This window comes from Nicotiana tabacum, chromosome 2 (assembly GCF_000715075.1).
Source record: "Nicotiana tabacum cultivar K326 chromosome 2, ASM71507v2, whole genome shotgun sequence".
Lineage (NCBI taxonomy): Eukaryota > Viridiplantae > Streptophyta > Magnoliopsida > Solanales > Solanaceae > Nicotiana > Nicotiana tabacum.
In genome coordinates, this window is record NC_134081.1 from 12,741,452 (window position 1) to 12,765,509 (window position 24,058).

At 38.7% G+C, this 24,058-nt stretch overlaps 1 protein-coding gene across 1 annotated transcript; it reads right to left on the reverse strand.

Moving 5' to 3' along the window:
• Positions 1–1,560: 1,560 nt before the first annotated feature.
• LOC107819437 (PWWP domain-containing protein 5-like) lies at positions 1,561–4,596 on the reverse strand. Its single transcript, XM_016645545.2, has 2 exons — positions 4,415–4,596; positions 1,561–4,279 (listed from the first exon to the last, which is right to left on the reverse strand). Exon 2 carries the CDS (start codon positions 4,268–4,270, stop codon positions 1,862–1,864), a length of 2,409 nt encoding a protein of 802 aa, XP_016501031.1. The 5' UTR covers positions 4,271–4,279; positions 4,415–4,596; the 3' UTR covers positions 1,561–1,861.
• Positions 4,597–24,058: the final 19,462 nt, after the last annotated feature.

Sequence of the window (24,058 nt, forward strand, 5' to 3'; positions counted from 1 at the left end):
CGTACATACTCCTCCTCCACAGACCCCACTTGTGTGAATTCACTGGTCTAGACTTATACAGACCCCACTTGTGTGAATTCACTGGTCTAGACTTATGCAATCGACTAGGAGTACTACATCTTTCACAACAATAAATAAAGATTCTGGCGGGGAAAAGAAAAGTCTACAAAAATACATATTTCTCCTTTCTTTTATATATTAACCGAAATTAGATTCATTTGTTGTTGAGTAGAATTCCTGTGTTTCTTCTCCTTATCATTACTCTTTCTAAAGTGCAAAATACTCGGCTATGCTAAGCTATAAAGGCATACAAGTAAACTACAAATTTAACATTCTTTTTTAAAACGTTAGTAACAAATAGCAATTGCGATACGCAATTCTAATTTAACTTCTACACTAATAAAGAATCAGGTCTACATATCTAAAAAGAGACAAATGAAAGAAAAACAAAGTATACAGAGAGAGGCAAATCCTCAAGTAACAATAATATTACAGTAAACTGATCTGGTAGCTGGAATTTTTAACTTAAACATCTTTTAAGGTAAGCTGACGATGATGTTCAAAGCATCATTTAAACTAGAAGGCACCATTTATGCCAATAATCAAGCAGCTAACACATATTCTAATAATGCAACGGAGACATGTTACTTTTTTGGAGCCACAGATTCAATGTGAGATAACATTTCTTGGAGCCATAGATTGAATGTGACATATGTGCAACTTTATTTTGCTCGAAAGATGAGATCTTTCACAGCTGTCTTCCAGAGAAACAGCATTTACAATTATAGAAGTTTAAAACCAACTGAGCACTCGAACATTGCAATGGCAGATAATTCAGGTAAAAAGGATCTTGATTAAGAAACTAGTCACGTCGACATAGAAGATGGTGGGAGACAGCTGACAAGTCAATCAGCTCCGGGCGAAGCCAATACGACCAGCATGATCTATATAGTTGCCCAGACACAAAATCAATTTACTTAATACAACATTGTCAGTGTCAATTACCTGCAATTTTCAGCAGCAATGACCAAGTATTTCGTATCACCCTTGACTACAGACATAAGTAACAGCTAACAGAGGAAAATCAATTACTTTAAATCTTTAATAGCATATTCTATACATCTCAAGTAACTCCTCTTACACTCTTAGGGGTCGCTTGGTACGCGGGATAAGGTGATAAGGTAGGATAAAGTGTGGTACTAAATTAATAATATGTTTGGTTGACGGTATAAATTTATCCCGCGATAAATTTATACCGTCAACCAAACGCTTAATACTGGATATCCCATCTTATCACATCAAACTTGGTATTATTTTATCCCACCTCCCAAGTGAGATAAATTAGTCTAGGGATTATAATCCCGGGATATTTTAGTCCGCGTACCAAACAAGCCCTTAAGGCCAAGCATGGTTTCTCCTCGTGCTTGCTGGTTACTTTAGCAATCAATGCAGCGAAAGAATCAATACCGGTATAATCATCCAGTACATCAACATTCATAAATAAGAAGATATTCAAACTGTAAATCCATTACTCAACTGTCAAAACCAATCCAAGTATACTTTAAGAAGACTAGCTGCCAACATGTTTTTATATATTCGAAGTAAAGGAATACATAGATTCAACCAATGGACAGACATCTACTTCTCTTAGTCAGCCACAAATAAATGAAATCTTTCCCAGTCTACTTTCTACTATCCAAAACATTTCTAAATGAACAAAATGGTCAGCAGTTAATTTCAACTATGTGCATTAAATTTTCATATTAACATAGCCACCAAGTTCACTATTTAATCTGCAAGGGGAAAATCAAGCAAACACGTAAGAGGAATTCATCTTACTTCAGTTTCAAACTCCATTCACTTATGTAGATGCTGCATACTTCCTTTTACGTTTTGAGGTACAAGATGCTTTTCGTGGTGATGGCGAATATTGTAGGCGGTAACTGATGAGTGATGGACCAAAAATACTAAATTTCCCTGACTTGCTAAAAGCAGTTTCAGCATCAGTGCGCCTCTTGAAAACAACTTTCCCTCGTTTGCTCTTGTCAATAACTTCAGTCTCAGATTCACAAAGTGGACCATACTGACTAAATATTCTGTTTAGATCTGCTATGGGAGGAATTGATTCTAGATCTGAAAAGTTAAGAACCAATGCAGTTGGCGAGTACTCAGAATTTCCATGCACAAGAACAGAGAGATTTTCTCTTTCCGAATTCTCAGCCGAGCCCAGGCCAGGAGAAGTAACCCATTTACCATTAGGAAAATCCTCTTGATTTTGGACCTCAAATAACACCTGATCCTCAGGGTTGCATTGAATAATCCTATCAGTCCAATAGGAGTCTTCAATACCTTGTAGTGACAATGTTTCAGGAGAAGCTGAGTTGGATGATTTTTTCTCTATATCCTTTTCTGCCATCTTTGTGAGGTCTCCTGACTCAGTAGTTTCCAAGCTAGTCATATTTCTGTAATCACAGAACAGACCAGCTACTGATAACAAAATACTATACCCATTCATGGGATCCCTGGCAGCCAAATAGAGCTTTGAGAGCAGCTCTGTTGGAGGAGGGAACTCTTTTGGAATCAACTGTTCTTCAGGTTTCACGGGACCAGCTACTGAATCTCCAAAACCAACATTTCTCGACTTTTCACTACGCTTTCCAATTCTTCTTTGGGAACTTCTGTCAGTAGACTTGAGAATTTGGTCTGCAGCTTTAGGTGGTGAAGACATCTTATTACCATTGCTTTGTGACACTACCTTTTTCCTTCTTTTTGCCTTGGAATCACTAGGCATAGAGTCAAGACGTCTCTTCTCAGAAGACATAGACTTCCTCTCCCGCCCAGCTCTCCCTCTAGATTTCGTCTGATCATTTGGTATGCTTGAACTGCTCCCATAAATCAAGATGGACATTGATTTTTCTTTTTCACCATGGCGCTCATCAACTCCCGAGCGTCGACGACGCTTTGTAGAGGATGTATCTTCGAGATCTGAATTTTCCTCTGAAGCCACTCCTGCCACATCTTTCTTCCCATGCAGTGGTTCAACATCATTATCATTCTCCAAATCACTATATTCTTCTATTATTGGGACCTCGTAATAACCCTTCCAGCAATTAAAGGCTGCCAATTGAGCTTTTGCCAACACAAATGACAATCTATCAACCCCAGAATGTGGGGCTGCAGCTGCTGACTTCAGTGATCTAACAAGTTCGGCAGGGTTAAATGAGGTTTCATCTGAAAAATAGTAACCTCCAACTCTCATGCTTGATTCTGCCCTGATACCAGCATTCATAACAATCTGGGATTTCATTTTTGCTCGGGTCTCCTCCTGCAAACATGAGCAGGCCAGCCTAAACTGAACCCGTCGAGAGACGTCATCTAGAGCACAGCCCACGGCATGAGAAAAGCGTTCTGAGTTGCTCTGTTTCTCCATTTGAGAGAAGTACGTCCTAAATGGCTTAATGCGAGATGCTTCATTCCATGCAAATGTCTGGTCACCAAAATATGCTATCAGATAGCTGTCCTTTTTAAAGTATTTCATTGCTCTGTCTGATGCAGCAGAAGGCTCAAATATCTGTCCAGGCCACCACGGATGACTCCTCACCTTACCCCATACTAAATCAGACACATAAAATTTCCCTTCCTCTTCCATTCTGTCATTATCCCCTCGTCTTTCTGGAACTAGAGTATCAGGGCAAACACCTACACCATCTTCATTTTTCAACTCAACTTCTATCAGTTGTACTTCATTTAATCCGTCTTGATTCCCATCCATATCCACCACTTGAGAGTCACTGTAAACCGTTGTACAAACAAATTCATTGTTCCTAACTAATACGTCTCGCGTCTCACTTCCTTCGACTACATTCCCGTCTCCAGCAATATGCGAAAATCCCCCTTTATCAAGGACTTCGGCACACTTCACATTTGCTACATCTGTACTCACATTCACCCCCAGATCAACCAAAGGTTTAAAGTTAAGCCCATCATTTCCTAAAAATCCCATTTGACAATCGAGATCACCCGAATCCAAATCAATTTCCACATCTAAATCTTCCATTTGCAATCTTAAACCCTCACCAATCTCATTCCCTTCTCCAAAAACCCTAACCCCATCAACAACAGATTCACCAACTAAATGCTGATTACTTCGATTCTCAATTAGGGTTTCATTTCCTAATTGACCAACACTAACAACATTAATATCCTCGTTTTTCACCTCAACATTAACAACTCCGGAATTTAGGTCAGTAGGATCGTATTTTGCCGACATGAAGAAACCCTAATCAATACATAACACGTAATTACACACATGCATACATCAAAAGGAAAATGATAAAAAGAAAAACAATAACTACATGAATTAAAGCTGTTCAATTCAAATTTAAACACATGCAGAGAGATTTGAAGTGTTTACCTGGCGTAGATGCTTCGTCTGAAAGCTATGAAACCTCTGAATATTAATTTTAGATGGAGAAATGGATATATAGTGAGAGAAACTTCCAGAAAAATATGAGTATGAATTTTGTATTTCTATTTCAGTGAATCCTTTTATTTTTTAAAATTTTAGAGTGTATATATATTTTTGGGGAAAGGGGTAGGGTGGGGGAGTGGGGGTAAGAGTTTCAATTAGCGTGAAAATGTGTATAAGGACGGCCGATGTTTGATATAACACGTGTCATTACGACGTAGTTTAGTGTGTTTTTTTTAAACATAAATAAAAGCTTATATTACTTTAACAAAAGCATTACATAGTTCTAACATAGTCCCCAAGGACATTACTCTTGTTTATAGCAACGAAGCTATTACAAACACCGGCAGGTAAATACTTAGTATCATTACATAATCCTTGCTTGTTTATTTCTAATTCAGGTTCAACAAAAAGTGGTGGACGAGCAAGGTAAATACATTTTGTGGGCTTGAAGTGGCTTACGGCTTCCTTGGCTAGTTGATGTGCTACTCCATTTCCTTCTCTGAAGTTATGTCTGATTGTTGGGATTCTCAATTGGTGCATTAATGACCTGCAATTGAGCAAAGTGTTGTTAGCTAGGGGATTATCCTCATTTAACAATCTGATCATTTATGAGGAGTCTGTTTCGATCTCCAAGTGAGGGAACGTCATATCTAATGTTATATTTAATCCTTGCTCAATGCTAGTAGTTCCGCCTGCAAAGAAGTTGCTGCATAACATGATTTATAAAAGCCCACAATCCAGTCGCCTTTGTTATTTCTAAAGATCCTATGCCTGCATGCAAAATGGCTTTTAAGAAAGCACCATCAATATTAAGTTTGACTGTGTTGTGATGAGGCTTAATCCAACCAACGTCTATTTTGATTTTAGTTATTTGTAGAGGATTTCTTTCAGTGAAGAAATTGTACTCCCATGCGTGTTTGAGGACTATTGACACACATAGGTCTAGGTCTAGGTTATTATAATTATTATTGTTTCTATTTTTTCAAAGGTTCCATATGGCAAACGGGAAAATATTTTTCCATTAGTATACGTGGTTCCTACTTTGCAATGGAGATTTTTTTAGTTCGATTAGCCAGTGGGAGTCAATTGGCGAAGTTGAAAAATTTGATGATTTTTTGAAAAGTGTGACCGGGAATAAAAAATTTTATATCGGGGTCGAATTCTGATTTCAGAAGTTGAAATAGGTCCGTAATGTCAATTGTGACTTGTGTGCAAAATTTGAGGTCAATCGAACTTGATTTGATATGTTTCAGCGTCAAATGTAGAAGATAGAAATTCTAAAGTTCATTAGGCTTGAATCGATGTGCAATTTATTTTTTTAGCGTTGTTTGATGTAATTTAAAGGCTCGACTAAGTTCGTATGATGTTTTAGGACTGGTTGGTATATTTGATTGAGGTCCTGGGGGCCTCGGGTAGATTTCGGATGGTTAACAGATCAAAATTTGGACTTGAAGCAATTGCTGGGATTCTGCCTTCTGGTGCATTCGCACCTGCAGAATTTTGCTCGCAGGTGCGAGCTCGCAAAAGCGAGCGGGCGAGAGAGCGAGCGCATAAGCTGGGCTGAATAGGGTAGACAGTGATCGCATGTGCGATGAGGAGCTCGCAGAAGCGGTATCGCTTCTGCGGAAGGATGACCGCAGAAGCAGACAAGAGCTTGGGAAACCGGTCCTCAGGAGCGGACGAGTTTGCGCAGATGCGCACCTGCAGAAGCATTTGGCCAGCGCCAGTGACTTTCCGCAGATGCAGATGGCTGACCGCAAAAGAGGCGTCGCAAAAGAGGAAGTGCTAGGCAGAATGGTTTAAAATCGAGGGTTTGCCATTTTCTTCATATTTTGAGATATAGAGCTCGGATTGAGGCGGAATTTTAAGGGATTTTCAGAGAAAATATTTGGGTAAGGATTCTACACTCATTTTTATTCAATGTCCACTAATATATCGTTAATTTTTTCATTTAATTAAGGATTTGGGTTGAGTAATTTGGGAAAAAGGTGGAAAATCCTTAGGCCGAATTTTGAGGTTTTGATCGAGATTTTTATATCGGATTTGAGTAATTTTGGTATGGGTGAACTTGATATCGAATGGGTGTTCATATTTTGTGACTTTTACCCGATTCTAAGACATGGACCCGGGTCGACTTTTTGGGGCAATTTTCTAATTTCTTGCTAAAGTCGTAGTTTCATTATTTAAATTAGTTTCTTATAGTCATATTTATAGTATGTAATTATTTTGGCTAGATTCGAGCCGTTTGGAGTCGGAAAATCGAGGAAAATGCATTCTATTTGACTGAATGAGCGAGATTTGAGGTAACTGACTTGTCTAACCTTGTGTGAGAGAAACTCTCCTTAGGTTTTGGTACTGTTATGGTATTTGCAATACGTGAAGGCCGTGTATGTGAGGTGACGAGTGCGTACTCAGGTTAAATATTGAAAGATTCAGTTCTTGCTGAGTAGTTTTTCTTTTAATTCCTTAACGGAGTTGCTCTAGCCTGTGTAGTCATCATGTTTAGCCTAATGTCGCATGTCTACGTGTCTTAACTCTTACTTACAATTTGTGCAACATGTTTAGTTGAATTACCTGCTTCCTTGATCTTATATTCAGTCTTTAACGGTAGGATTCCTTGTTGTAAATTCGTTGTTCCATAGGTTATGAGTTGTGTATTTACTTTTGGGACTACGAGGCGGTACCTCGGGAGCGCCTCTGTTGCATATTTACTTTTGGGACTATGAGGCGGTACCTCGGGAGCTCCCCTGTTGTGTATTTACTTTTGAGACTACGAGGCGGTACCTCAGGAGCCACCCTGTTGTGTATTTACGTTTGGGACTATGAGGCGGTACCTCGGGAGCGCCCCTGTTGTTTACCTCTATTTGCTGTGTTGTTACCTTTCTGTAATTTCTCATTGTTAAATTCTCAGTCATTTTATTATATTATTATATCTTCTGCCTTGTTTTCTTTTTTATTCTAGTAGGGCCCTGACCTGACCTCGTCACTACTCTACCGAGATTAGGCTTGGCACTTATTGGGTACTGTTGTGGTGTACTCATACTAAACTTCTATACATCTTTTTGTGCAGAACCAGGTACTGCTTTCCAGACCAGGTACCAGTGAGCTAGCCCGTACGTGGAGACTTCAAGGTACATCTGCCAGCGTCCGCAGACCTTGGAGTACCCCTCTATCTTTTTTATGTTGCTTTCTTTATTTTCATTATACGCTAATGTTTAGAGACACTTAGCATTTTCTCTTTAATGTTTGTGACTTATATCTCACCAGGTTTTGGGATTTTATGTATTGAGTTTTGGTAGATTTCTTTTATGAAATGGTTGGGATATTCCCGTTTTAATCTCTTATTTAATGTTTTCGCATATTGTTTAGTCTTACCTAGTCTTAGAGACTAGGTGCCGTCACGATATACCACGGAGAGAAATTAGGGTCGTGACAAGTTGGTATTAGAGCCCTAGGTTCATAGGTGTTATGAGTCACAAGTAGGTTTAGTAGAGTCTCTCGGATCGGTACAAAGACGTATGTACTTATCTTTAGGAGGCTATGGAACTGTTAGAAAAAGTTTCACTTCCTTGATTTCCTCATCGTGCGATTTGATTCCTTTGGGACTTATGCTTTTATTTCCTTCCTACTCAATCTCATGTGACGTGAAGCGCTTGTTATCAATTGGGCATCAAAGAGTTGTAGTGGTACTGCATATATGGTGCAAGATATTTTCCTTACGTGTTCGAGTGGGCTATTATCGTCGCCTTGCGGAAGGATATTCTATCGTTTCAGTTCAGTATCTGTACTTCCTATGGTTTAAGGCTATACACAAATTGCTATGATGTTCATGTGTTATTATCGCACAGTGTTAGTGAAGTGGTAGGATGCTTGTCTATGTGTCGAGGCAATGAATGACTTGAAAAGAGGATTTCTCGGTGCATGATTTAGAAGTTCGACATTTAATTCCAGCGAAGGAAAGGAAATCAGACTATGGATGTTCAGGCATTGGTTGATGAAGTGACGAGACTTGATATTTTCGAGCGTGGTGGAATTCTCATTTATGATGTGGTATCGTCATCTTTGTTGGAACGCATTAAGGTTCGTCGGTGTTATAGTTTTCTTCGATTTGCCTTCGGGGCAGGACATTAGGAAGTGGCGCCTAAGACGCGGTTGTCAGAGATAGCGGAGTGTAGCGGTTTCAGAATCAAATTGGTGTTTCTAGTGTTGATAGCTCGAGAACGAAGATCTTCTAGGAGGTTGGGAGTTGGTAGCGATTTATCTGTTCAGGTGCTACAAGTATGGATTTAATTTGAGGAAACATTTGGGCAGCATAGTATGAGGGAGGACATGGCGGGAGGTGTCTCACGGTGGTTGAATTACTAGCAGGTCAAATATGAAAATCAGAGGTCAAGCAGTTACTTAAGAAGATGGTTTAACCGAATTGAGAGTGGCGGAGTAGAATGTAGATTCTGTGGTAGGGTAACCACATGCCTTGAGAAAGTTCAAAGCGATTTGGGAGTCATGGTGGAAAGTGACTAGGTCTACGGACCATATTTGAAATAGTGGCTACTGTACTGAGGACAATTGAATATGGCAGAAAGGAGTTTGCTTGAAATGAAGAGGGGTGTAAAAACTTGATTGTCGTGGAATGCAACATGACTTCGAGTTTAGAATGTATTGTCGGACTTTCAGTTGATGTCAATGGGGAAGGAACAAACTTGTATAGCTAGTGGATGAGCACGAGATCAGGAGGGTTTACTGATTTTGTGGTAGTTGTACCTAGTACAACGTCGTTAGGAGATGTCGGTATGGAATTCCACAGGTGGGCTATCTCTTGTGGACAGGTCAGCAGTTGTGTGATTTTGATGAAGTTTCTACTGAGAGTTCTACTTACTACAAAGCAGAAGGTCAAATTTGCGATTATGGCTGATAATTCGGAATGTTCATGAAAAGTTTAATAAGAAACTACAAAAAATTTGGCGGGTTGACGGTGCAAGATCATGGTAATTGATAAGGGGAAATCTTTATGGGTTCTAGATTTATAAATTGTAGCTTAAAGCTAAGTTGGGGATCCCCACCGTCTACGATAGGATCGTGTGGTTGTCTTCTGGTGCGGGTGCTGGTTATCGATGCATTGGTGGGTTATTATGACTAAGAAAATAAAAATATCATGGGTAATCCGAGCAAAGAACTTGACGGATATGTGCTCCATTTGGCCTTATTGATTCATGTTTAGGTTTTTGGGAAGACTCAGAGTTTATGCTTCTTGTGGATGTGATGTACAAGGAAAAGAATTCAGCCGGTTGCTTCTCTGAGAGGGTGTTCATGTGCTAGCAGTGCATTGGAGTTTGATTATATTCGGGACCAGGTCAGAGTGGGTGACTCCCAACAATGGTCCTAGTGGATTCAAGAATCTAAATGTAATGCCTAAGGATTTCGGGTCCGTTGTGTGGTTAAGGATCGAGCTTTCGCAGTAGATTACGAACGGGACTCGAAATATTCTATATTATCATCGGGTATGCGGTGCAGTATTGGAGGAAAGGAAGAAATAGCTTCGGATTCGTGGAAGGTCTTGCAGAATGGGTGTACAGTCGGATATGCTATTATGCGCATAAGGAGAGTATGGGATGGTTCAATAGTATTGAGACGTGTGGTCTTGTGATGTGGGTCACTCGGGATGAGTGCGGATTTGGTTCGTTACGTTTGGGAATGGAGCTACTATTATTTCTAAGGCAAGTCGAGAGTAAATTGGAAGAAGTTGGGTTGGATTGTAATGATTGAGTCAGCATGATTGTGGCAATGATCAGTTCCTTCGGCGTACGAAGTTATACATGTGGTTTGTGGTTGTACGCGTGGGCTTGACAGCCACCACAACTTGATTTATTTGGGGAGTTATTTGATTATAATGGCCTTGTTATGTGTAAATGTATTCCGGAAGAGTCATGACGGTTTAGACCACGACTTGGGGTTTGAATTTTCTACGGTTGGGGAATTCAGTTGCGTGTTGTAATGGTCCTTCCGAAGTAAGTTAAGGGAAAGGAATCTAACCAATGAAGTGTTTATTCTACTAGTAGTTTAGGGGTTATGATGAATTCTTTCACCCTCGCGTAGCGGCATGATAGGTGCGGTGAGCGGCATGGGAATTTGAAGTTGAGGATCAAGGTTGCAGTTCCGTGTTCACAAGAATGTCGCGAGCTCGAATGAGCAGGAAGGATTTCAGATGTTCAGAGCAAGCTGGTATTTTCTTTAGTGTCACCTGTGAACGGTGTCTTGTGTAAGAGGCTTTATGTATGGAATTGCGGACTCTTGGTTGACTTTGCATAATTAGTGCGGTTGGTGGCGTGGAGGTGCAAACTTTGCTACCTAGTGCGAAAGGTCGTGGGAGAGTATCCCACGGGGAAATCTGTATAAGTGAGACATGCTAGTCACTTGATTGTTAAAGATTGAAACCAAGCATGGAGATTATGGTACCATCATTAATGTGAGAGTTTATGCCTGGAAGGCACTCTGTTCCTTTGGTTGTGAACTGTGGGAGTTGTTCCGGATTGAGACGACTTGATTATTCGCTCATGTGTTGAGGTCCCATATAGCTTGCGGTGTTATATGAGCAGGATGGATCTCGAGAGGCAGGTCATTTATCGCACCTTAGTTGTGCTTGGGTTTTGTGGCGTGTTACGCTATCCGTCTCCCCAAAGTTGTATTTTTCCACTTGGCGTGCTTGTGTCCGGTATTCGATATTCCATTGATAGAAGCATTATGGATTGATGGGTATGTCCTTATTTATTGCTATGAGTGGATCAGGTGGCACGCCACCACAGGTACATTGTTTGGATCGGGTTGCACGCTGCAACTGTATCATAATTGGATCGGGTTGCACACCGCAGCGGTATCATGTGTGGATCGGGTTGCACGCCGCAATAGTGAGATGTTGAGTACGGTTTCCTATATCTATTCCTGTGTATTTGATTTCTCATTTTCTGATAAGGGTTCATAGCATCTGTTTGGTCATTTTATTCGTTATGCGGGCCGGGTAGTTCTTTTCCAGAGTTATTTTTTCCTTATGTATCACATTCGAGTTTGTAACGTGATAGCGCATTGTTGGCATCATATGAGATTTTGGTAGTGTTTGAGATGGCTTATTGCATGAGCAACTCGTATTGGGTGAGACGAGGTTATTGGACCTGGGATCAGTGCGATCGAAGTTATGTAGGGTACATTAAAGAGCATATATCATTATTCAGTTCAGAATGAGGTAATGGTCCTTGTCGGGAGGGGAGACTCTATGATTTGTTATTTCGGCAGGTGGTTATTAGTTCTACATATCTTTTCCGTCGTGGCAGTATTGGGAGAGTTGGAGCAGGACTTATATGCGTCATGAGGTGTATTGCAGACACCAGATTCGTGAAATTTCAGCGATTGTGACCGAAGGATGTTATTGTGGTCAAGTGACTTATGTGGTGTAGGGTGTGATTTCGGCGGAGGAGCATGGTCATGCTGCGTGCAGTGTCTAGTAATTGATGCAGTGTTCGTATGTTAGAATCGGGTCTCGTGGAAAATTTCGGATGTTGGAATTTGGTTCTAAAGCTTGTTAGCTAAGGTTATAGGGAGGATCCTCAGTCTGACTCGAGCTAATATGCTCAATTGGGTTGTGGTGGCACGGGTAGGTGCACGAGGTGTTAAACAGTAATTTTAGACAACCCTAGAGCAGTCCTCAGCACGTAAAAGGACAAACGTATATTTAAGTGGGGGAGAATGTAATGACCCGACCGGTCGTTTTGAGCTCTAGCGCTTTGTTTAGCGATTTAAGACCTTGAATAGCTTCACTTCAGGTATTATGACTTATACGTGTGGTCGAAATTGAATTTCGGAGTTGATTTGGAAAGAAAAGTTATAATGTCGGAAGCTTTAAGTTTGGAGAATTTACTTAGGTTTGACTTTTGAGCAAATGACCTAGGAATCAGATTTGAAGGCTCCAATAAGTTCGTATGATGATTTTGGTCTTAGGAGCGTGTCCGGATGTTGATTTGGAGATCCGTAGGTCATTTCGGCATCAATTGGCGAAGTTGAAAAATTGGATGATTTTTGGAAAATTTGACTGGGAGTGGAATTTTTTATATCGGGGTCAAATTCCGATTCCGAAAGTTGGAATAGGTCCGTAATGTCAATTGTGACTTGTGTGCAAAATTTGAGATCAATCGAACTTGATTTGATAGGTTTCGGCGTCGAATGTAGAATATAGAAGTTCTAAAGTTTATTAGGCTTGAATCAGTGTGCAATTCGTATTTTTAGCATTGTTTGATGTGATTTAAAGGCTCGACTAAGTTTATATGATATTTTAGGACTGGTTGGTAATTTGGTTGAGGACCCGGTGGCTTCGGGGGTGGATTCCGGATAGTTAACAGATCAAAATTTGGACTTAAAGCAATTGCTGGGATTCTGCCTTCTGGTGCATTCGCACATGCAGATTTTTGTTCGCAGGTGCGAGCTCGCAAAAGCGAGCGAGCGAGCGTAGAAGCGAGGCTGAAGAGGGTGGTCAGTGGTCGCAGGTGCGACGAGGAGCTCGCAGAAGCAGTGTCGCTTCTGCGGAAGGATGATCGTAAAAGCGAACAAGAGCTTGGGAGGCCGGTTCGTAGAAACTGACGAGTTTGCGCAGATGCGCACCCACATAAGCGGGATTCGGACCGCAGAAGCGGTTGGCCAGCGTCAGTGACTTTCTGCATATGCGGATGGTTGACCGTAAAAATGGCTAAATGAACCACAAAAGCGGAAGTGCTTGGCAGAATGGTTTAATTAAGGATTTGGGTTGAGTAATTTGGGGAAAAGGTAGAAAAATCCTTAGGCCGAATTTTAAGGTTTTGATCGAGATTTTTGTATCGGATTTGAATAATTTTGGTATGGGTGAACTCAATATCGAATGGGTATTCTTATTTTGTGACTTTTACTTGATTCTAAGACATGGACCCGGGTCGACTTTTTGAGGTGATTTTCTAATTCCTTGCTAAAGTTGTAGTTTTATTATTTAAATTAGTTTCTTATAGTCATATTTATAGTATGTAATTATTTTGGCTAGATTCGAGCCGTTCGGAGTCAGAAAATTAAGGGAAAGGCATTCTGTTTGACTGAATGAGAGAGATTTGAGGTAAGTGACTTGTCTAACCTTGTGTGGGGGAAACTCCCCTTAGGTTTTGGTATTGTTATGGTATTCGCAATATGTGAAGGCCGTGTACGCGAGGTGACGAGTGCGTACTCGGGTTAAATATGGAAAGATCCGGTTCTTGCCGAGTAGTTTTTCTTTTAATTCCTTAACTGAATTGCTCTAGCCTGTGTAGTCATCATGTTTAGCCTAATGTCGCATGTCTACGTGTCTTAACTCTTACTTGCAATTTGTGCAACATGCTTAGTTGAATTACCTGCTTCCTTGATCTTGTATTCAGTGGTTTAACGGTAGGATTCCTTGCCATAAATTCATTATTCCATAGGTTATGAGTTGTGTATTTACTTTTAGAACTACGAGGCGGTACCTCAGGAGTGCCCCTGTTGCATATTTACTTTTGGGACTACGAGGCGGTACCTCGGGAGCTCCCCTGTTATTTTTCTCTATTTGCTGTGTTGTTACCTTTTTGTAAATTCTCATCGTTAAATTCTCAGACATTTTATTATATTATTATATCTTCTGTCTTGTTTCCTTTTTTAATTCCAGTAGGGCCCTGACCTGACCTCGTCACTACTCTACCGAGGTTAGTCTTGGCACTTACTGGATACTATTGTGGTGTAATCATACTACACTTCTGCACATTATTTTATTCAGAACCGGGTACTTCTTACCAGACCAGGTACTAGTGAGTTAGCCCGTACGTGGAGACTTCAAGATACATCTGCCAGCGTCCGCAGACCTCGGAGTCCCCCTCTATCTTTATGATGTTGCTTTCTTTATTTTCATTAGACGCTGATGTATAGAGACACTTAGCATTTTCTCTTTAGAGCTTGTGAGTTATATCTCACCAGGTTTTGGGATTTTATGTATTGAGTTTTGGTAGATTCCTTTTATGAAATGGTTGGGATGTTCCAGTTTTAATCTCTTATTTAATGTTTCCGCATATTGTTTAGGCTTACCTAGTCTTAGAGACTAGGTGTCGTTATAATATCACACGGAGGAAAATTGGGGTTGTGACAAAATTCTTCACGGAGTTGCTAACTATATTTCAATATTTTTAATAAAAAGAAGGGGTGAATCTTATCCGACCCTAGTGCCTTAACAGGTTTGAAGGAAAATAAAGCATTTGTGATTTCTCCAGTTGCTAGAAGTTTGTCAAAGGTGCCTAAATCTAGTTTTGAAAAATTAGAGGCATGATTCTCAAAGATAGCCCTCTTTGTAAAACTTTTAGAAGTTGTGAAGGCTTGTTCAAAATAATTAAAAGTATGGTCAAGAATGGATGTGGCATTAGTGATCCAGTTCCCATTGTCATTTTTGAAGTACATTATTGAGTTGCGAAGTTTTCTATTGGAAGCCATAATGTGGTAGAATTTGGTATTAGCATCCCCTTCGTTACACCAATTTATACGTGAACGAAGTTTCCAAAAGTCTTCTTCCATTTTGAGAATAGCATTGTATTCAAGTTGGAGATGCATTTCAAGATTCATTAAGAAGGAATTGTTTTGATAGTTTGGAGAAGATTGAATGCCATTTAGGCGAGCAAGGAGTCTTTTCTTGTTTTTAAAAATGTCGCCAAAAGTATTAATTTTTCAACTACTGAGTTTTTCCTTAAGAACATTATGGGCTCTATTTAGTTCATTAGACATCCAGCTTTCTCGAACAATATTAATGAAATTAGGGTGTTTGCACCAAATGGTTTCTAATCTAAAAGGTTTACCATTATAGAAAATATTTTTGGGGGTTAATTGGACTAGCAAAGGGTTATAGTCCGAATGGGTTTTGGGCAGGTGAACCACGACAGCTTTAGGAAAAACGTTAATCCACTCATTATTAATGAAAACTCTATCTAATCTTTCCATAATTAACCCTTTTGATTTCCTACGATGATTTGACTATGTGTACTTATACATCTTAAACCCTAAATCCATAAGGTTACAATTGTTAATACTAGTCCATAATCGTGAACTACGCCTATGATTAATAGAGTTACCCCTGAATTTATTATTTTCACTAAAGATATCATTGAAATCACCTCCAAGTAGCCAAGGGCCTTTGTAGATTTCATGGATATTCTTAATGTTATTCTATAAAGTATTTCTATTACCTATTTTTGTACTAGCATATATTGAAAAAAGCAACCAAGAGGTATTTATAGGGTGTAGCTCAATGTTAGCATGAATTTCTTGGTTCCTTCTGATAAAATTGTTCACATTAACCACATTGGAATTCCACAAAATAACAATTCCTCCAGCTTGACCCTCTGGTGGAACTTCGATCATTTGAGAGAATGAAAAATCATTGAGTAAGGAGATATGACTCTCCTTGCGAGTCTCAAGCAGTGTCACCATGCAACGATTATGTGTGTCAATCATTTCCCTAAAATTCCTCCTAAAGGTCTCATTATTACCCCCTAATGTCCCAAATGATAATGTTAGTAGGGCGATACATCATTTCTACTTGGTTATGGTTGGGGTTGGTTCCATTCTCCATCATTCTGTTTGATAGAGACAATGGATTCCTCCTGAACGGGGTTACTAATATCATTGCATGGCTTCCCACTATTAGGTCATATGGAGGCCTGACATCCATTGAGCATTTGTAAAGTGCTGGTAGGCAGTTGAGAACATAACTCTTCTCTAGCATCTCCATGAATAGATAAACCTTTACCTCGTTTAGGCTTGAAAATTCTACAGTTTATTCTGACCCTAGCAACATCATTTTCTCTGCATTCTCTACTTGTTGGTCTTCTTTTTCTGGTACATTGGGAGGATGAGGTTTTTGAGGTGCATTTAGTGGAGCTTGTGGAGGTGCATGTGGTGGTGCTTGTGATGGTGCATAGTTTACAGTGGGAGGTACATTCATCTGGGGTTGCGCGTGGTTGATTGGGGTGGTCCATGACATGAATAATGGATTCACGTTCGAGATCTCCCCTAGGGGAAAGAATGGGAGATCCACTACCATGGTTTGCGTTTGAAGACGGTTGAAGTGTGGTGGCAAACTCCATTGAGTTCTCATTGATTGTGCTAGGTTCGAGTTCATTGATGGAGCTAGTGGATGTAGTATGTTGTTTAACCAAACATTATTAAGATAATTTCTCATGGTCATGTGCATCCCTTCGGATACTAGTTAAGCTAGAAAGTGAGAGTTTTGTAGTACTATCACAGTCTCTTGCCCGTCCAATATCATATTGAATGATATTTTATGGCCCATCAGTCCTTGTTCTATCCAAGAGAGGGGTTGATGGTCTTGTGGTAGTAGTGGTTGTACAAAGAGGATTTGATTTCCCCTTAGTGGAGCTTGAGATGTCGGTGGGTTTGCCATTGTGTGGGCTCTTTGATGTCTTAGTTGGATTAGACGATACCATCTCCTTTGGGCTACTGGAATTCTTGGCATTGTTGATAGAGGTGTCTTGGTTTATATTGGAGATATCAAGGGTTTTTTTTGGAACATGAGTGAGGTAAGTAGTGGAACGAGGTAGCTCCCTAATCATTAAATCTACTTGCATGTCTTCTGAGTGGTTTAGGGAGAGAGAGATGATTTTAAAATTATTTTGGAAAGATTTATCACTTGGCACGTGGTTATCCTCATTGGCCATTTGTGGAGCAATGGGATTTTCTTGGGACAAGTGTTGAAGTTACTTGTGATCGTTCATGCATGGGGCGTTATTATTAGTGATAATGCTTTTGTTGGCAGAGTTATTTAGAGAGTCTTTGGAGTTAGTATTAGGGTTGATTGTAGGGTTAATTAGGTTATTGATATCGCTTAGTAGGTGATTATTGGAATGCATGTTGGTTAATTGGTCATTTTCATTTTCTGCTATGTGTTCATTAGCACATTTTAATATGGCCACGTCTAATAATATGCAATCAACCTCAGTAGTAATAGAGATTTTGTTTTTATTTTCTTTAATTTCTGGCGGATTATCCAAGATGCAGAATTTATTTAAAGTGGCAGCATAAACCTTGGGCATAGGATTATTATTAAAGATTTTGGTAGAAGAATTATTGTTGGTTATGTTAGTTGCAGAGTTATTGCCAAAAGATTTTGTATTAAAAGATAGGGTGGGAGAATTACCTGACATGCTGATACTAGGATTTTGGAACTTACCTGATTGCTGGGATGACTCATTGATCCTATGCTTTGGATTCTTTTTTTTTTTTTGGAGAAGTTAACCGTCTGCCATACATCTTCTTTAATGCCTTGAACTTCGTTTTGTTCCATTGATTGGTTTGCAGTCAAATTCATTTGTGTGGGTAGTGGATTATTGAATACTACCTTGTATGGACATTTGGACTGAGCATGGTCTAATCTTCCACATTTTTTACACAAAAAGTTCTTCCCTTTATAAAATATAATTTGTTTATGCTGACCAATGAAGACGAAGGGAACCACTGGTTCATCCAATGGCATTTCTATGCATAACCTTGCATACCTTCCCCTTAGGGTTGAAGAGGTGCATGAGTCACTTTTTAATAGTCTACCAATTTTATTTCCTATCTTTTCCAAAATTAATCCATCGTAAAACTCGGTTGGTAGTTGTGGTAGTCGCACCCAAACGGCTGTTAGCGAGACCTTTGTTTCAGATGCTATAAAATTTGGTTCCCATCTTTGGACCGATAGGAAGTGACCAAATATAAACCAAGGGCCATAGTGCAAGACTTTGAACATGCTTTCTTCGTTGTTGAACTTGGTGATGTAGTAGTCAGACCCTAAGTCGATTAGCTGAAAATTTTCCTTAATTTTCCATAGTTCTTGGATCCTTTTTTTGAGTAGGTGGTGTTATATTCTCTTCCCTTGAAGCTTGATGATGACAGAGAATTTTCATGGTTGGTAGATCCGTTGGAAGTCATCTTGTGATAACTGAACGTGTCGATCCTTATTAACTGAGAGCAATTGATTATGGGGACAATCATTTTGTAGATGCACTGTGTAAGGCTCACTTGAGTTAGTGAGTACATTAATTAATGTACCATGTTCACCCGCTATTAATTTTTCCTTAAAACTCGGGCCAGTTATGGTTGCATTCAGTTTAGGTTAATCGCTTGCAATATCCAGTGGTTTGTGTGGGATTAGATGTAAGAGGTTTTGTTCTTGCATATCGGATTGGTGTTCTTTAGTTGGTTCTATGGAGAGAAGCGGGAGAATTATCTTTTAGAGAGAGAATTTCCGCATAGTTTAGGGATTTGCTTTTGGTTCTTCCAAAATGACGTAGTTTAGTGTTGTGACATGCAAAAACAATTAAGAATTTTGCTAACCTTAATTGTTATTTTAGTAAGGCAAAATGGCCTAATAGTCTCTAAATTTGCACCGAATTTTAACATTAGCTTAAAAACTGTTGTAATACCTCTACTTGATAAAAATAAGTATTAATAAAGGATAATTTTAGAGATATTTCCTCGGGTTTAGCTTCGTTATATTAGTTTTCCTGCTTTACGATGTTACATCTATTTTTTTATTTTGATTATTTTGTATAGTTCTTTAATCTACATATTATTAAAGTAAAATAATTACAATTTGAATCATCTCCCTCTCTTTTAATATCAAATTGTTCTAATTAATTTCATGAATGATAAAAAAAACTAATCGCATGTCTCGCATATTCTCTTGTCGGCTTCAGCTACTTATTTCTGCTTGTTTTTTGTTCAAATTCAATTTAAAGATGTCATTTTAATGAAATATTACAAGTTGAACTTAATTTTAACTCGTAGTAAGCGATGTTCCTATGTCAGTTAATACAAACTGGTATAACTGTTATGATAATGGAGACTTAACACGGATAAAGTACATGAGTTATTTGGTAAGCCATATGGGTTTAAGAATTAGGAAAATGATAATGAGAAGGGGGTCGAACAAGCGTTCTTAATCAAATTAAAATAAGGGAGGTTCTCTATTGTAAATATCCCTTTTTCATCTTCCTCTTTGGTTATAAGACAAAATAACAGTTTATGGGTTATTTATTGAAATTTGAAGTTTTATATGATGGTGTAAAACATTTATAGTGAGATATGAAAGAGCAAAAACCAAGCATCCCTATTTCACTTCGGTTATTGTCACGATCCAAAATCCAACTAGTCATGATGACATCTAACCCAACCCGTTAGGTAAGCCAATTACCAACTATCCAATTCTAAAAATAATTATTAAAGCAATTTAACTGAATAAAGGTCTTAATCTTATATAATCCCCAAGAAATGGTAGTACAAATCATGAGCTTCTAAGAATAGAGTTTACAAAACAGAAATGAAATAAATATATAGTCTGTTTGAATAGTACATAAACAGAGCTTTTATAAAATCTAAGGCTACCATGAACAAGAGGCAGCTACAACAGGAACGCAACCATCGAGTACAGCAACAACAACATCCAATATCTGCACGCAATGTACAGAAGTGTAGTATCAGTACAACCGACCTCATGTACTGAGTAAGTAACAAACCTAGCCTTAGGAGGTTGAAAGTAGTGACGAGCTTCCACCAAGATCGGGTCCAAAACCAATAGTCCACAACAATCCATAACAACATAAAGCAAATAATACCAAAAGTAACTCAGAGATAAAATGCTCAGCAAATCATGATTTCAAAATAATAGTTCTTCCTTTTAAGTACATCAGTGAAAACCCAAATCATTTACCAAAGTTGCTGAAAATATGAATAAGTTTGAAAACAATAATTTTTTCCAAAAATCTTTTCTATAATAAATGAGATGTTTTATTTTTCTTCTAGATAACCCGTGCAAAAACAAATGCATCACTATGCCCATCTATAAAAAATGTGTGAAAATCATGAATGATGTGATGCAATACACCATGAGGAATATACATCTCTATGCTTGTATGTTATGTGTCCATGCCAATGCGATGCAACTAAATGATAAAATCATAAACAGCCCCTCGGGCAGACCTCACAATCACTCGTATACAGCCCCTCGGGCATACCTCACAATCACTCATAAACAGCCCCTCGGGCATACCTCACAATCACTCGTAAATAGCCCCTCGGGCATACCTCACCATCTCTCATGCCTCTCAGTCACTCAGCACTCGACACTCGCACTCAGTAGGTACTTGTGCTCACTGGGGGTGTGTACAGACTCCGGAGGGGCTCCTACAACCCAAACGCTATAGTCTGCACGGACAACTCACGTGCTGCACGGACAACTCACATGCTATAATACAACTCACGTGCTGCACGGACAACTCACGTGCCATAATATAAGCCAATAAGGCTTGCTGCATGCGGGCAACCCCGATCCATATAATAGTAATAATATATATAAAGCCAACATGGCCTGCTGCGACGTGCAACCCGATCCCAAAAATATTCTCACAATCAGGCCCTGCCTCCCTCAGTCATCAATCTCTCCAGTCTCTCTCTCATGGGCTCACAATGTCATGAGAATAGCCCAAAAATGATGATATGATGCATCAATAAATAACAACAGAGACTGAGATATGATATATAATGAAATGAACATGACTGAATATGAATTTTTTATTTAAAATAAATAATTCACAACAATATGACTTATGTGGGTCCCAAAAATACTGGCACATAGACTCAACATGATTTTTAATATGATTCTCAGCTCAAGTTCTTTAACACATAAAACTACATGAAAAATGCCAAGATTATTTGACTACAAAATTTCACGAAATAATTACGTCACAATTTCTATGGTGCACGCCCACACGCCCGTCACCTAACATGCGCGCCACCTCCAAACAATTCATATAATACGTATATTTAGAGTTCATACCCTCAACTCCAAGATTAGAAGAGTTACTTACCTCGAACAAGCCAAATCCAATGCCGAGCAAGCTAAACAATGCTCCAGAAATTTTATTGTGCGCGTATCAACTTCCGAACGGCTCGAATCTAGCCACAATTAATTTGATTTAGTCCACACAATTTATAGGAATTAATTCCATATCAAAATACTAATATTTTTCACAAAAATCCGAAATTACGCCCCAAAAATTACCCGTGGGGCTCACGTCTCGAAATACGATGAAACTCACAAAATACAACAACCCATCCCATTACAAGTTCAACTATACTAATTTCACTTAATTCCGACTTCAAATCGATGTTCAAAATTCAAAAATTCGTATTATGAACTTTTAGGCCAACACCCCCAATTTTATCTTTAAATTTATCAACAAATTGCTAAAAATGAAGATAGATTCATGGAATATTATCACAAGGGAGTCAAGAATACTTACCCCAAGTTATATGAAAAAATTCCTCTTCAAAGTCATCCAAACCGAGGTCCAAAATGAGAAAAAAATCTCGGAATCCTCGTTTTTAACACTGCCCAGGCATTTCCGCACCTGCAGTGCCTGGGCTCGCACCCACGCATCCGCTTTTGCAGACAAAAAATGCGCGCCTGCGGAAACAGCCAGCCTTCAAAAATCTCACATCTGCGGCACCCTTCTCGTATCTGCGGGCGCGCAGATGCGCATTAACCTTCGCACATGTGGCCTCGCAGATGAGGGCAAATTCTCGCACCTGCGAGCACTGCCCAGTTCCACTATTGGTCGCTTTTGCGACTGATCTCACGCACGTGCTGCTTCGCACCTGCGATCAGAAGCTTCGCAGGTGCGATCACACCAGTAGGCAGCAGATCCAGTATTTCCTTAAGTCCGAATTTGATCCGTTAACCATCCGAAACTCACCCGAGGCTTCTGGGACCTCAACCAAATACACCAACAAGTCCTAAAATATACCACGGATCTACTCGAGGCCTCAAATCACATCAAACAACCTCAAAAATATGAACTACATACGGATTCAAGCCTAATAAATTTCAAAATTTCTAAATTCTACAAACGACGCCGAAACCTATCAAATCATGTCCGATTGACCTCAAATTTTGCACACAAGTCACATTTCACATTACAGACCTATTCAAATTTCCATAATCGGATTCGGACCCCTATATCAAAAAGTCAACCCCTCGGTCAAACTTTCCAAAATTTAAATTTTGGCAATTCAAGCCTAATTCTACTACGGACTTCTAAATAATTTTTCGGATACACTCCTAAGTCCAAAATCACCATACGGAGATATTGGAATCATCAAAACTCCATTCCGGGGTCGTTTATACATAAGTCGATATCCGATCACTATTTTAACTTAAACTTTAAACCTTGGAACTAAGTGTTCCAATTCATTCCAAAACCTCACCGGACCCGAACCATTTATCCCGGCAATTCACACAACAACTATAAAGTATAATTTTTAACAGTAAATGGAAAAACAGAGTTGTAATACTCAAAACGACCGGCCGGGTCATTACAGTTTTGGATCTAATCGTATTTTGTAATCTGATTATCGAGATTTTTTACTGAAAAGTGTTACAGAAAGGAAAAGATGAAACTATTTTAGTAAAAGGTAAAACTATATATAAAATCTTTCTAAAGGAATGCCTTTACTAGATTCCAGATTTTAATTTTAAGTTTAAAAATATGTTTATAAAATTAAATAAACAAAAAGCTTTCTAGAAGAACACCAAGTCACATTGTAATTTTTTGGCATTGAAAATAAATAAGCTAAAAGAGTTGTATAAGAAAACCAAAACAAAGGAGGTATGCACTAAATCATAAGAGAAGTTGGTGTAATGAAGCCAAACTTGAAGAGTGATCTTTGAAATTAATTTTATTAAATAAATTTTTTTTTATCGTAGTGTGAGTTTCACTTATCTAACAAGAATAACATGTCACATGCTATGGCCTTTTATTGTTTGACATGTGTAATTTGCATATTCCACTTTTTTTAATTGCCAATTTATCAAATTTCTAATTTATACTAAGCATATAAGGAAAAAATTGCAATTATGTTTTCGTTGAATAGAATAACAGGAAACAATGTTGAAATTGTTATAAGAAAAATCAAATTATGGTGGATGTCTACTCTTCCTCTATGATCTTCTCAAATGCTTAATGACATATTCAATGACATATTTTTATGCTTAATGACATATTCAATGACATATTTTTCTTCACTTTTCATGCCTATATAAAGGCCTTGTAATAGATAGAAAAATACACACAATTAAAGAAAAAATAAGAATCTCCCCTCTCTTTCTCTCTATATCTCTTAACTTGTTTTTCCTTGTTCTATATTGTTACTTTGAGCTAAATTTTATAACATGCTATCGGCACGAAGTCTCTAACCTCAAGGTTGAATTTCACTTCTGGTAAGGTATATCTCGATGATCTATTGTCAAAATTATCCAAATATTATTCAGAAAGGTATGTAGTGTTACAGACACGTCTTTCTACCACAACAACAAGTCCGAGCTTTAAACCATATAAGTTTATACCAATATTTGGAATAAGCAATGGTCTGATTATTAAAAAATTAGTATTTATGTGGCTGCTAAGGATGTCACCTTGTTAAATTTTCATTAACTAAATAATAGGTGGCATGCGGTATACTAAATAATCTACA